At 43.4% G+C, this 14,468-nt stretch overlaps 1 protein-coding gene across 1 annotated transcript; it reads left to right on the plus strand.

Annotated features, from left to right (window-relative positions):
* Nucleotides 1-69: 69 nt before the first annotated feature.
* On the plus strand, nucleotides 70-13,431 carry TUBGCP4 (tubulin, gamma complex associated protein 4). Its single transcript, XM_009874054.1, has 16 exons — nucleotides 70-195; nucleotides 744-866; nucleotides 1,351-1,404; nucleotides 1,862-1,918; nucleotides 2,482-2,561; nucleotides 3,075-3,276; nucleotides 5,638-5,803; nucleotides 7,651-7,775; nucleotides 8,457-8,507; nucleotides 8,898-9,003; nucleotides 9,372-9,479; nucleotides 9,718-9,856; nucleotides 10,330-10,507; nucleotides 11,252-11,386; nucleotides 12,787-12,903; nucleotides 13,288-13,431. Exons 4-16 carry the CDS (start codon nucleotides 1,886-1,888, stop codon nucleotides 13,429-13,431), a joined length of 1,584 nt encoding a protein of 527 aa, XP_009872356.1. The 5' UTR covers nucleotides 70-195; nucleotides 744-866; nucleotides 1,351-1,404; nucleotides 1,862-1,885.
* Nucleotides 13,432-14,468: the final 1,037 nt, after the last annotated feature.

Here is a 14,468-nt window from a genome sequence, read left to right on the forward strand (position 1 = left end):
GATCTCTGGAGGTCCCTTCCAGCCCCGACTGTCCTGTTATTCTGTGTGACTGATTTGCCCCCTCAGGTGTCTCAGGAGCTCCCGTTCCTGCACCCCAGTGAGACCAGTGTCCTGAACCGGCTCTGCCGCCTTGGCACTGACTACATCCGCTTTGCTGAGTTCGTGGAGCAGTACACAGGGCATGTGCAGCAGCAGGTGGGTGCTCCAAGCGGGGCTGCCCCGGCACGGGGTCCTGCAGCGCGCATCCCCCAGCGTGAACGAATGCGCTTTCCCAAACAGAGCTCCAGGAAGCTCTGCATGATGCAAATCAGGGAGGGCACAGAACAACAAAAGAAGGACTAAATGTAAAATCTCATTCTTGGGGAAGCATGCTGTAATAATTTCTGGTCACTGTAGGCTGGACACGGTTTGTGAACTGAACAGGTTGCTCATCCTGTTGTGTCGAGTCCTCATTGTTCATGAAGAGCTTTGAGATCTGAGAGGCATGAGTAAGTACAAAGCAGCAGTGAAGTCGCCAGTGATTCCAGCACTTGTGTGTGTGTACAGAAGAGCTAAACACAGCTCTGCACAAGTAACAACTTGTGACAAACTTCGGGATTTTTTACCTGGGCCCTTGCTGGTGAGCCAAGGTGCGTTTCAGCATGTTCGGACCACTGGTTGCCAGTATAATGCTGCACAGAAACGCTATTACTCTTTAGACGTGCACTGGTGAGCTGATGTAGATTTTTATTGTTTGGTTTCAGGACCATCATCCGTCTCAGCAAAACCAGAGTGGGTTACATGGCATTTATCTGCGAGCCTTCTGCACAGGTCTTGATTCAGTGCTGCAGCCATATCGACAGGCACTGCTTGACCTAGAACAAGAGGTAAACAAGAGAGAGACTTGGAAAAAGAAGTTGCCGTGCTGCTGGCGGGTTGTGGAAAGTTGTCGTTTCTGCAGTTACTGTGCTAAGTAGTGCCAGTAAACAGGAGGCAAGGTATTTTCCTTTCCACATCAGGGATATCTTCCAAATTATTCCCGTGAGGTGCTATTGTGAATGGCTCTTCATTCCAATAAGCGTTAAGTTCCATCTACCTTCAATTCAGTAAGTGCCCCACCTGCCTTAAAGCACAGTGCTATCTCAGACTATTGTGACTTCTCTTTTCAGTTTTAAAGATTTTGATTAATCTCTGCTAGATTAGCAGCTGTCACGTCTTGCATACTGTCACCATCCAATGGTTGTTGTAGCTGAAAAGGGGACACAGCCCAAAGCTGTAGGAACTAAAGGTTGGGACTATAGAGCCAAACATGCTTTAGTACTCATCCATACCTTACTTTGATTTTCATTAATTGTTTTGTTATTTTTGCAGTTTCTGGCCGACCCACATCTTTCAATCTCACATGTTAATTATTCTTTGGACCAGGTATGTCACGTTAATAAACAGGTAGTGCTATTTGGTTACTCTTATCACTCCTTAAGTCTAATAAGAAAGTCTGTGGGATAAATAAGAGGCAGTCTGTCATGTCATGCCTTTTCTTTTTAACGCCTCTACATTTGTGGTCTGTTAATTATGTTCAGAGCATCACTTGCACTTTGACACAAAGCTGAGGTCCTCCACCTTGACCGTCACATGTTCCTCACAGCCTGTGTTTAGCCTGAACTGTGGCTGAAATATGGTCACTTCATGCACCTTGGTGCAGTGGAGAGAGGACATACTTTCCAGGAATTTTTCATGTAATGTTTCTAATTTGTGGGGAAAGCCAGATGATAAGTTTCATTACGTTACTGTAATCAGTTGCTCTCCACACTTACTCAAGTATAGTTTTTTCTCTCGTGCTTGCATAGCAACCTAATTCAATATTTTGCTCCTTGTTCAACAGTTTCATTTACTCTTCCCCTCTGTGATGGTCATGGTGGAACAGATCAAGACTCAGAAGGTAAAATTGTAGCTACTTTGTCTTGACAAGTTTCCTCTTTATCTGATAAAGTTCTTTCTGCTCCCATCCCAGCCTTTTAATACCACAAAGGAATGTGGTTTCAGTAACAGGTGCCTTATTTCTAGTATTACTGTAAATATTGAATAACTTTTGCAAATCCATTTACACTGGATTTTACTTTTTCATTTTCAGTATGATCTTTAATGATTTGCACTTTATAATGACAATACAGTCCATAGTACAAGATGATGCTAGTTGGAATTTCTTCTATTCTGAGCCTGTTTTCTCCCACCAACACCCCCACAAAAAAAAAAAAAAAAAAGACAGAAGCTAGTGTCTTCAGAGTCCAGAGATGTTTATTTTTTGCTAAGGAAAGTTTTTGAGAGAAGCATGGGTATAGAGCCACACATAGAAGGCCTGTTTTTTCACTGCATGGAGTATGTTACATCTTTCTTTCTGCTAAGGCATTTTCTTGTTAGCTGAAAGCATAGCATTTAAATGCCTGAACACGTCAGTACAGATCCAAATAACAGACCTAGTCTAACCGTGTTTTCTTTCTGCAGATTCATGGATGTCAGATATTGGAGACAGTCCACAAACATAGTTGTGGGGGCTTGCCTCCTGTTCGCAGTGCTCTTGAAAAGTATGTAGATACAGTAAAGGTGTTATTTTCATTCTTCTCTACTAACTGCAGATAGTGTCAAAGTGTTTGTCGTACTTGTGAAAACAGTACATGCAAAACAGGCTTGCACAATACAAAAGTAGGAGTAGCGTGCAGGGAAAGCTGTCACAGCTGCCCTTATATTTATCTAAAGCAGGCTTATGGCAGGAATTAAGGCCATAATAATATCTGTTAATGTGGAAATGGTAATTGAGTAGTAACAGGAGAACTGGGAAGCCACTGCAGATTTACTTACACTTCTCTGTGGAGAAGGCACATATTCTGAGGCTATGTTAGTTTAGGTTTGCAAGTGATTGATCCGCCTTTCTCTGCTGTAAAAAAAAAAATAAAAAAAAATTCCCATAGAGTTCCACGTTAGCCATTTAGCGCTTGCCATATTGCCTGGCTGAGTAACTGGACTTTCCGGAATGATGTACAATCGGATTTTGATGACTGTGTGCAAAGGCCCCACTGTCTTGTTTCTCTTGACCTCAGGATTCTCGCTGTGTGTCATGGAGTCATGTATAAGCAGCTTTCTGCGTGGATGCTGCATGGATTGTTACTGGACCAACACGAAGAGTTCTTTATCAAACAGGGCCCCTCTTCTGGGAATGTCCCTAGCCAACCTGAAGAAGATGATGATGACCTGGGAATTGGCGGACTTACGGGAAAACAGCTACGAGAACTTCAGGACCTGGTAAGAGTGCAAGTCATAGCTTGACATCCTTCAGTCCTTAGGGAACCAAAGAAATACATCGTCTTCTGCTTCAGCCTGAGCTACGCTAGACTGGACAGGTACTGAGACCTGGTAGGATGGGAAAGCAACAGGATATTGTATGAGGTTGCAGCCAGGCATGAAGGACGGTAACATAACCTTTGGCAGCTGGATGATCTCGGGGCAGAAAGCCTTCCGGATGGAATCCGTGTAGATCCTGGGGTCAAGTAGGTGGAACTGCTGTACTCGCTCTGCTCTTGACCGTTTTCTCATTCCTCATGGTCACCACTGTGATCTGCCCGACACAGGCACGGGTGATAGTGTGAGCAGCTGTGAAGGAGAGGGTGTGGGGAGCTTGGGTGTTGACTTGATTTACACCCTGTCTATTGGCAGCTGGGTCAGGTACCTCTCTTGTGCAACATTTTGTTGTGCAAATGTTACCTAACAGGGTGACATTGCTGGAGGAGAACGGCTGAGAACATGCTATGCCAGAGTCGAGACTGCTACAAACATGTCCAGGGTGCTACGTTAAACAAGGGAGCAACCTGCCAGTGTACTGGTGAAATGTGGTAACCCTCATGTCGATGGCATGCCATTAGAGTGCCTTTCTGCAAAGCAGCTTTCTCAGTGGAGTAATCTTCCACATTTTGTGCATCTGAATAGCGTCTGCATTAAGGAGCAGCAAGGAACAACTGCAACTCCCTAAATTCACACTCTAGTTTACTGTGAGAAAATATTTCAGGAGCACCAGCGGTGTTAGTGTGCTGCATGCAGCTTGGCCACGAACAAACAGTAGATTCACCCTCAAAACACCTGCACTGCATGCTAAGCGGCCCGTACAAACAGTCTGTGCTGAGGACAGACTACACACAGATAAAATCAAGGGAAAACTTTAAAGGGCAGTTAGTGAAAAAACTATTATTTTGCTGTATTGGATTGAAGAGGGTCCCTTTCGGAGAGCCGACCGAGTAACAACAACCACACCGATGCGGTTCCATGCCGTTCTCAGTTCACTGCTCAAATTAGTCCAATATATATACACGGTTAGGCAGTGTTCACACACAGGTGAACAGGTGCAAGCTATAATAAGCTTTGGGTTTTGGTCATGTTATCAAGCCATGTGGGTGTTAGCTACCCTTGCTGCAGTTAGAACATCCTATCGTACGTCCTTGCACATCCAGCGAAGTTCTTGCAAAACCAGTTTACTCCCTCTTCAAGAAAACTTCAGGGACAGAGCACAAGCTGGATTGTCCAAACCTTAAAGGGGTACATTGTGTTCTTGTTCCGCAAGAAATTCCTCTACATTGGATATAGGAAGAACATGAAAATTCATGAGTCTTCTAGATCTGTGGTGGAAAATGTAGACGATTAGATGACACCTAGAGAGCCGAATTAACTCTCTTCATCTGTATTCTGACTAACCGTGTTGGCAATTCTTCGCTCAGAGAGTAAAATAAATCTGGAGTGTTGATGGGGTAGACTGATAAAATACTTGGGGATTTCCTCATCTAAAAGCATCAGAAGAATCTTAAGAATAAAATTGCCAAGCTGTTAACATCAGTATACAAACTCATACTGAACTCCTATTAGAATTAAGAATTCTGTAGATGGCAAACATTCTCAAAAATTTGTTAGCATGATGTTTTTTGGAGTATGCACTAAATAAAGCTGATTCTCCAGTAACAAGAAAGCCAGAAATATTCAGTATTGCTTCTCTGAAGGAAAATCTTGCCTATGTACTTGGAGTTTTTTGTTAATACATATGGAAACAAGTTATTAACTTACTGTATTGTTTTAAACACCTTTCACAGGAACTGAGAAAGCTGCCTAATCTGTGCTACCGAGGCTTCAGGTCTTTAACCTATTTGCTCACCAGTGGAGGTGTTTACATGTGATATGGGCCAAATGTAAATACCTTGTCCACAAGTGTTTTAGCACTGTTAAAACATGCAGGAATGGGTGTAGGGGAGGATTACTTTTTGTAATGCTAATTAACATTGTTATAGCTGCAGAAAAAAAATAATTGTTTTTGATGTAACATTATCTTTTGGGAAAGCAAACTTGCTGCTATTCCACAAAAGTTTAGTTTCTCCTTTTCCTGCTTCTTGACCCCTCTCTGATGAAATGAACATCTTCTCTAGGGAGATCTGCTTGCATACCAGAAGTATAAAAACGTTTGCAGGCTTACTTAAATGATGCAAATCAGATTTGCTACCTCACTGTTTACTTCTAATGTGCTTGGATTCTCCCTCACACCCACACACCCCTTTATAAGCCTTTTCTATCTGTTTTTCTCACTTTTTTTCCTTGTTGTTTTTTTTTTTCCCCTGGGATGTCTGACAGCGCTTGATTGAGGAGGAGAACATGTTAGCTCCGTCTCTAAAACAGTTTTCTCTGCGAGTAGAAATGCTGCCTTCGTACATTCCTGTGCGGGTTGCTGAGAAAATCCTCTTTGTGGGAGAATCTGTACAGATGTTTGAAAATCAAAACGTTAACCTGACCAGAAAAGGTAAGGAACATTTTTCTTGCAGCCTTTGCTCATTTATGAGTGACTGACAAGTATATTCTAAAATGTGTATTAACAAATTCCTCAACAGTATCTGACTATTGGCCAGTACCCTTTATAACACACAATGGTGGAGTCGGACCAAAGCAGTGGTCCCAGTGTTCTGCTTCTGACTGATTCCAAGAGAGAGGTATAAGAACAGAATAGGTAAATAATAACACTTCCCAAACATAGTCTCCTAAGTTTCCAGCAACTAGTCACCATTGATTTGCTCTGGATAAATAAAGCATTGCAAAGGTGGTTGGCTCCTTTTCAGTTTGCATCCATGAAGGGTGCAGAGGGCCACAAGTGCGTATCTTGCTCTGAGTGCGTATGTTGCAAAATAGCATCATAGGATTAAAACGCATCCACAGACAGATTCATTGCAAGGTGGTTCCAGACATCACTGTGGAGCACAAGTTATCAAGGTGGAGCCTTAAGACAACGAGGGAGAGACAATTCCAGCTGATGGTTCTCTCTGAGAGCCTGATAACTTTAGACTGGAGATGGTCTTGGACATATATTCCTACACCACTTTGGGAGGACTGCTGCAAGGGCTGTCTTGAGCTTGTCTCCATAGAAGTACTCAAACAACTTGAGTGGCATTGCAAAGAACAAAGGCCCAATTAAATTGGACTGTTTTCTTGCCTTACCAGAAGCAAAGTGAAGAAAAATTGGTTTTCTAGCCTGGTTGGTGTCAAAGCTTATGGCGGGGCCTGCCGCTAAACTTTGACAAATGCTGTCTGTGATCTCCACACCACCCTCCCAGGGGAGAATAACAGGGGAACCAGGGAGAGAAAAAAAAACCTCAAACCAGGCTAATGGTAGTAACAATAAGATATTAAACCGCATACAGATTTTATACAAGTATACAAATACATTCAAAGGTACAAGAGAAGGTGTTCATAGCCCTCTAAACAACAAAGAGGTCCCAAGCAGAAAAGTCCCAGACTGGACTTGGCAGCAGACAGGAGCATCCAAGCCCAGAGTCCTGAGGACAGTCAAAAAGCCAGAAAAGGAGCTGTGCCTCTCCCACCTGGCGGGGCCGGCAGAGGAAAAGCACCTGTCCCCCGTTGAGCAGTGTTCCTCTGTGCTGTGAGAACTGGAGGCGCAAACACAAGTAGTGCAGGCACATGCAAAGAGCAGCCAATAGGAACCCCCACACACAGCAGCACTGAGGGGCCGGGCTCTTTCAGGGACCTTTTATGCCGTGCGCCCGTGGGAAGGAATGCAGAGATTGGCCCATGTGGGTCACCAAGCCCATCCCCTGCTCCCCAGGGCACAGCTGTCCTTCCTCATCCTGCGATTGCCCCCTGGGCCCAGAGCCCCAGAGACCACCTGTCCCTGGGCTCTCCAAGCAGGGCAGCTGGTTAAAAAAAAACCACCATAAAAATCCCCAAGTTCAAGCAGTAGAAAACCCATAAAAATCACTAAGTTCAAGCAGTAGGATAGATGTGAAAGGGGTGGGGGTAGGTGGAGAACAAAACCAACTGGTTAGTGTAGCAGAAAAACTGTGGGTTGGTCATAGGATAAGGGCTGGAAGCAGTAATCATTTACATAGAAAATATTTTGGGTTTTTACTGGTATCACAGCACTGCCACGTCAAGCGTCTGGACTGTTAACTGTACTTGCAATGGTAACCTTGCTCCTTGGCACTTGCACTTTGAGGCCGCCTTACCGTTGTGTTCCCTGCCAGAGCCGAGGCGATGCTGCCTCGGAAGCCTTTGGGCCCGCCGTGCTGCCAGGGGCCTGCGCTTCTCCCAGCCGTGTTCCTTTTTATGGTCCAAATCACTTCTCTCATTGCTGCACAGGCTCCATCCTAAAAAACCAGGAGGACGCTTTTGCAGCAGAACTACATCGACTCAAGCAACAAGCACTCTTTAGTTTGGTGGACTTTGAATCAGTGGTGGACAGGATACGGAGCACCGTGGCGGAGGTGGGGATCCCAGGAAGGGTAACTGCCGGACGGGCTGAGGAGCTCTTCGGGTTTGTGAGGGGCTGGGAGGAGAAGGGGCCCTGCAGAGTCGGTGACTGAGCAAGCACGTGAAGGCTGCGCGTCGCTTTTGTGTTCTTGTGGGACTGAGAGCTTCACGTTAGCCCGACTATTAATGACAAAAGGAGGTTGAGCAACACAATGCACTTCAGTGGGGAAGAAAGGGAATTTTTATTTATTTTTTAAATTTCACTTTAAATTACCTCAGAACTCTTCATCATGTTTTCAGTATAATAGATGGTGTCCCACAGTACAAATTCTTTGCTTTGGCGATTTTTAACCTTTTTTTCATTTGGGTTGCGGGGCTAGAATCTGAGAAGATGGAGAGGTTAGAGAAGTGAGAGCAAAGGTAGAGCAGAACTGGTTTCATAAGAATTTCCTGATGTTTTTTGCCACGGGTCTTCATGTATCTGAGGTAGTTTCTTGCCGATATACATCAAGAGCGTTCTAACTAGTAGCATGGCCTGCCTACATGCAGGAATTTAGTATGTTCTTTTGTGCTTCATATAACATTTTATATGGGTGCTTTTTTGTATGCATCATAGTATTTTAAGACAGCTACTGCTCTTACTGAATGGGTTTAGCTAAATCTGAGGGGAATTTTGTTGTTTTTTTTCTCACTAGCATCTTTGGAAACTCATGGTAGAGGAATCAGATTTACTAGGACAGCTGAAGGTAATGTAACTTCTAGCTTGTTTCTGCTAAAGCAGCTTATTTTCTTTTTTCAATGGCTCTTTCCCATTAAATGTTGTACTGCCTGAGATTCTGTGCTTTCTTCTTTTAGGTAAAGTTGTTTTCATTTTCCAGGTCCCAAAAAAAGAGTACAGAGTGATAGAACTTGGTCAGAGACGGAGTTAGAGGGCTATGTGTATGTGGTTTTGTGGTTTGTATGTTGAAACAAAGGCAGCATAGACTTTTTGGGCCAGGAAATTGAGAGCGCTCTAGCTGTGTTTTGAAATGGCAGAAGTTGTCTTAGCAATACAAACATAGATGCTGTCAGTCAGAATGCTTAAAATTCCTGCTCGGTTTTTGGTAAGCTTATGTACAAAAAAAAAATCTTCACAGATTATAAAGGACTTTTACCTTTTGGGAAGAGGTGAGCTGTTCCAGGCCTTCATTGACACCGCACAGCACATGTTAAAAACGCCACCTACGGCTGTAACTGAACATGGTGAGTGTTGCTCATTTACTTGGCAAACTGTCCTCGCTACGGTAGAGCAGGAAGATGGTCAGCTGCATCCAGGACAGCACAGCTTTATCTTAGAGATGTTAGTTTTGAAAGTGCTTGTGAATTAGAATGTCTCACAGAGTGAATGAAAATAACATCTCAGAAACTTTCAGATGGCATGTTTCTCTCCATGTTTGAAACTGGAGTTAAATGAAACTAGTGGAAATAGTGTGTCAGTGTTGTCTTATATTAATTGTATTGTATTATATGCTTATATTATATGACTAGTGTAGTCTATTAATAATCAGTGGGTGCAAAATTAGCACGAGCTGCATCATCTTGTGCTGATATCTGTGCTCTCTTGTCGTCAGATGTCAACGTTGCATTTCAGCAGTCTGCTCATAAGGTGCTGTTAGATGATGACAACCTTCTTCCTCTGCTTCACTTAACCATTGAGTATCATGGAAAGGAGCATAAAGGTACCTACTTGCATTTTTGGTCGTGAATTAAAAGCAGATACGATGCCCTTGTTTTCAAGCCCTATTACCTTCCTCCTATTTTCCCTCCTCTGAAGCTGAAGAAATAACTTTGTTTCCTTTGCAGCCCTATGTGACGGCCTGGCCTGCTTTGGCTCTTCTTATTCTCTTCCCATTTCTTCCTTGCCATGGTTGTCTTGACTGAGAAAATGACTTAATTCAGTGCGTCATTTGTTTTCAGACACTGCTCAGACTCGTGAAGGGCCTGCCCGGGAACTATCCCCTCGCGAAGCCCCGACATCTGGATGGGCGGCTTTAGGACTTTCTTACAAAGTTCAGTGGCCGCTGCACATTCTCTTTACTCCGGCTGTTCTAGAGAAGTAAGTGCTAGGGATGGTCTTTGTATATTCAGCTGTAGATTCCCTTGCCTCAGGCACTCGCTAATGCGTTGGGGTTTTTGTCCTCTCTGTCACGAGAAGGGTGGAGCTGTAATATTTCCGCTTGCTCCTTGAACCTTAAAATGAGTCTTTCCCCTTACTCATATTGAGGGTAGTTGTAATGACAGTCAGACCTGCCAGATGCTGACCGGTCTGCACTATTTTACAAGCTGTGCTCCCTTGACAAAACACTGTCAGCTCCTCTGTACTTACAGTGAAATGAGCTTTGTACTTTTTAGGTCAGTAACGAATACAAGCAGGAGCCTGTTACTCTGAGATGACTGTCACCTGACCTACCCTGTTTTGGCAGGCACCTGCCTCCTGCTTCTCCATCCAGTCTTGCATTGTTATGTTCTCCAGTACCTGCACCCAAGGAGGGTTTTCATTTTAAACACACGAGCATTTTTTGACTGTAGGTACAACGTTGTGTTCAAATACCTGCTGAGTGTGCGACGAGTCCAGGCTGAGCTACAGCACTGTTGGGCTCTCCAGATGCAACGCAAACACCTGAAGTCTAACAGAACTGATGCCATCAAGTGGCGTCTGAGGGATCATATGGCTTTCCTTGTGGACAATCTTCAGTATTACCTGCAGGTCAGGATTACTGAGAAAGGTAAACTGTATCCGTTAATCAGCAACTGGCAGAAGTGCGTGGAGGGAGCACTGAAGTCCTGTCTTCAGGGTTTAATTTCTTTGTAGCTTAAGGAACGAGTCTAGAACTTTATCTGAATTCCCAGAGTCAGCCCTACAGTTAGGAAGTTTTTAGACTTGGGAATCTGTGAATATTACTGGACATGCAGAAGTTTTGGCTCTCTAATGCTGCTGAACATTTGCGAGAAGCCACGGTGATCTCTGAAATGGCCTCATTAAGATGCCATCCTGGCTTCTTCCCTTGCCCCTTTCAGTGACCTCCAGTTTAAGTGATAAGTTGTTTTGGGGTTTTTTCTTTCTTTTTTTTTTTTAAAGAATTGAAAGAAGCCAGATTCTGACCATTTGAAGCAAAACCAAAAAGAAACCACAAAAACACAGAAAACTTTTCTGATAATTAGATACTGGGTTTTTTAACAGCCAAAAGAGCTGAAGCGAGGGGGCCTGGTTACTTAGATTCTCCAGAGTAATCTGGCTGAGCTTTTGCACTGCGGTCATTGCCCTGGGATTCCAGGTGGTATCTCCCAGTGTAAAATTCAGTGATGATTACAATCAAATACCTTTGTCTGAATGCTAGGTATATGCCTTTACAATAGTTAATCTTAAAGAAGGAAAGTAAGTTTCTGACAAAGCTTCTGTAATACTCCCATTCTTCAAAGTACTAATGAGATTTCTTTACCTGTCAATCAGGTGGATGTACTGGAATCGCAGTTCTCACAGCTTCTCCAGCAGATAAATGCCACACGGGATTTTGAGAGTATACGATTGGCTCACGATCATTTCTTAAGCAATCTGTTGGCTCAGTCTTTCATCCTCATAAAACCTGTAAGTAGCTCTTGTTTTCACCTTTTTCTCCAGAAATTCTCCAACTGCCCTAAGAAACACACCCTTTGGAATGGATACGACAAACCGTCTCTTTTACAACACACCAGTGATAATCTCCAGAGCACAGACTGCAATTCTAGGAGTAAAGCAGGCATAAAACAGAACAGATAATTGAATTAAGATTACTTAATTCACAGCTGGCGACTGTGGATGCTGCATTCCTGACAATTTTAAATCAAGATTATTCCAGTGTTCAGTTAATGTTATTAACTTTAATTTTGTCACTATTTTTCTCTCACAGGCAATTTTATTAAAGAAGTACTAATTAGTACAGTGCTAGGAACTGTATTGCTGAGGCACTCATTCTGAAATGCATTGGATTAGGAAAAATTCCTCTCTTACTTACACTTCAGAGGATAAAAAAATAGTTGTGATGTTCCTGAGTGGACTTTAAGGATATTTTTTATTGTTATTTTAGTAAAAAATGTTACAGTGTTGCCAGTATTTTTCTTAAACATTTAGCCTCACAAAAACATTCCCAGTGAAACAGTGATACCACGGATTTTGTCCATTTCAGTATTCTGCTCAGTCTGTCAGGCTGCATCTCAAAGGCGGCAGAACACTAATTATTCTGGAATTTTTAAGTGTTACAGTAGTTATGTCTGTGAGGCTTTTAGGCTTTCTTAATGCTCTCGAATGCAAGTTTCATTGGCCAACAGATACAGAAGAAATTCCAAGTTTTGTGAACAGTGAAACCAAGGCCTTGAATCCCAGCTTTTTGATCTTTTTTTTTCCTTCTCAATCTCGAAGCTGCAATGATGGTCTGCCTGGCTGGATCAGGAATAGAATCACAGAATCATAGACCGCGTTGGGTTGGAAGGACCCGTTACAGGCCATCTCGTCCAGCCCCCCGCAGTGAGCAGGGACATCTGGAACTGGATCGGGTTGCTCAGAGCCCCATCCAGCCTGACCCTGGATGACTCCAGGGATGGGGCCTCCAGCACCTCTCTGGGCAACCTGTGCCGGTGTCTCACCACCCTCACGGTGAAGAAATTCTTCCCAACGTCTAATCTAAACCTGCCCTGCTCTAGTTTAAAACCATCACCCCTTGTCCTATCACTACGCTTCTATACCTGTCTGGACAGTTAGTGCCGATTGCTGTTTCCCCAGCAATGTCTGCAAAAGGTCGAGGAGAAATATGCAGCAGAACATTTAAGTCCTTTTTGCATAGAAAACCATATTAAAACACTACAGGTGCTTTAACATTTCCCTACTGATGGAAAACATGCTCTCAGCAACATCTTAATTATGAATGCTGCAAGGTTGCAGGTACTAAGAACAGCTTTCTCTGGGCTTGAACTCTGTTTAAACTAATATCTTGTACGTTTTTCCCCATGCAGGTTTTCCACTGCTTAAATGACATTCTGGACCTCTGTCACAGTTTTTGTTCTCTGGTCAGTCAGAATCTGGGCCCATTAGATGAACGGGGCGCTGCACAACTCAGTATTTTGGTGAAGGTGAATCGGTATTTACATCAACGCTTTCTTCTCCCATGCAACCATTTGCCTAAACAGTGATCGTGGCTTTAATAGCTGTAGAACAGGAGTGCATTTCTGTATGAGTGCTTACAATGATTTTAATTGATCAACGCACACTGGGAAGGAATGTGGGTAGATATGCAGAAATTACCCTACTGGAATAGAAAGGAGGTGGGTATCAGTGTCTCTGCCCTCCCGTTTTGGGTATCTAACACCTAGAAATCCTTGTGGCTGCTTTTTTTTTGCAGTGATTCTTTTCTTCAGTCTGTGAAAGGATTATTTAGGCAGGAACAGAGATGAAAGGCTTTACTTGCTTGTTTTCTCTCTTGAGAGTGCTCAGAATTTATTTCTTCTAATTTGTAGGGATTCAGTCGTCAGTCATCACTTCTCTTCAAGATTCTCTCCAGTGTTCGCAACCATCAGATAGACTCTGACTTAGCTCAACTGCTGCTACGCTTGGATTATAACAAATACTACACCCAGGCTGGAGGAACCCTGGGCAGGTAGGAATATCTTCAGGGTTGTTTGTAGTATTACCCTGAGGTACTTGAAAAACAAAGTCATCCAAAAGACCTTAAGTAATTTTTATTGATTGTGTAAGCCAAAATAATTAGAAGCAGAGTGTTCCTGAGTACTGGGACAGAAAAGTAACAAACCAGCATGAGCTAATTTTTGGTTTTCATATGGTTTCTCCTCGTCAAGTTTGTTTCAGCATGAAGTTGAACCAGCTGCTAGTTCATACTGGCTGAAAAATGCTGATGCAGGTTGATAAAAGGGTGTTCCTTTCAATATGTAGTTAATATTGTGCCCTCCTTTTGCAGCTTTGGGGTTTAAGCACCAAGACCTTTTCTTCAAGCTGTGACCAACGACCTGTCAAGCAGTGGAGGCTGGTGCTCTTGGAGTTGGCACTCAATCGAACTTTTTTTTTGTAGCTGGCTCTTGCCTGGTGAAGCACCATTTCAGAATTGCAGGAAACGCCACTCAGAAGAGGCTGCCCAGCGACTGCAGGAAGCTACTCCATTTTTTCAGAAGTAGTAAAAAATATGCTTTCTGCAGCCTGTATATACTTGAAATGCTTCTAGGGAGGCAGCCTGTGCCTCTTCAGAAAGTGCAAAAGCAACAAGAATATAATGTCTTGACTCTTCAGCTGGACTACGCTCCTTCGCAAGCTGGCGTCCGGCGGAAGTAGTCTATTGTTCTTGACTGTAAATAAAGTTTTGGCAATATTCAGAAGTTCTATTTGTGCAGTAAACTGGTTTACAGTACACAATGTCTGCTAATCAAATAAATACCTCCAGGTAAATCAAGCAACTGCAAGAGCAGCTTGAGGTGAGGGGGCAGGGATACAGTGCACTGTTCTAGCATTTCTCTATAGGTAAAGGAGCCCTTAGCACTGTCACGTGCTTTTTATTCTACATTTTGTGTGCTAGAATAACACGCAGCAAGACAGAAGTAGGAGCTTTAGCCTGTTCAAAGTTACAAAGCTCTCTGCTGCCAGGAAAGTGTGCTAGAGCTAAAACTTGAGAGAAACGTAGCTAGGATGC

The sequence above is a fragment of the Apaloderma vittatum genome, unplaced genomic scaffold (genome assembly GCF_000703405.1).
Source record: "Apaloderma vittatum isolate BGI_N311 unplaced genomic scaffold, ASM70340v1 scaffold30307, whole genome shotgun sequence".
Classification (NCBI taxonomy): Eukaryota; Metazoa; Chordata; class Aves; order Trogoniformes; family Trogonidae; genus Apaloderma; species Apaloderma vittatum.

What these genes read in the sequence shown, in the direction of transcription:
- TUBGCP4 (XM_009874054.1), top strand. Translation starts at nt 1,886, where the DNA reads ATGGTCATGGTGGAACAGATCAAGACTCAGAAG. An exon ending in GTTCGCAGTGCTCTTGAAAA is followed by an intron (nt 2,562 to 3,074) that starts GTATGTAGATAC and finishes TCTTGACCTCAG; the next exon opens with GATTCTCGCTGTGTGTCATG. An exon ending in CGTTAACCTGACCAGAAAAG is followed by an intron (nt 5,804 to 7,650) that starts GTAAGGAACATT and finishes ATTGCTGCACAG; the next exon opens with GCTCCATCCTAAAAAACCAG.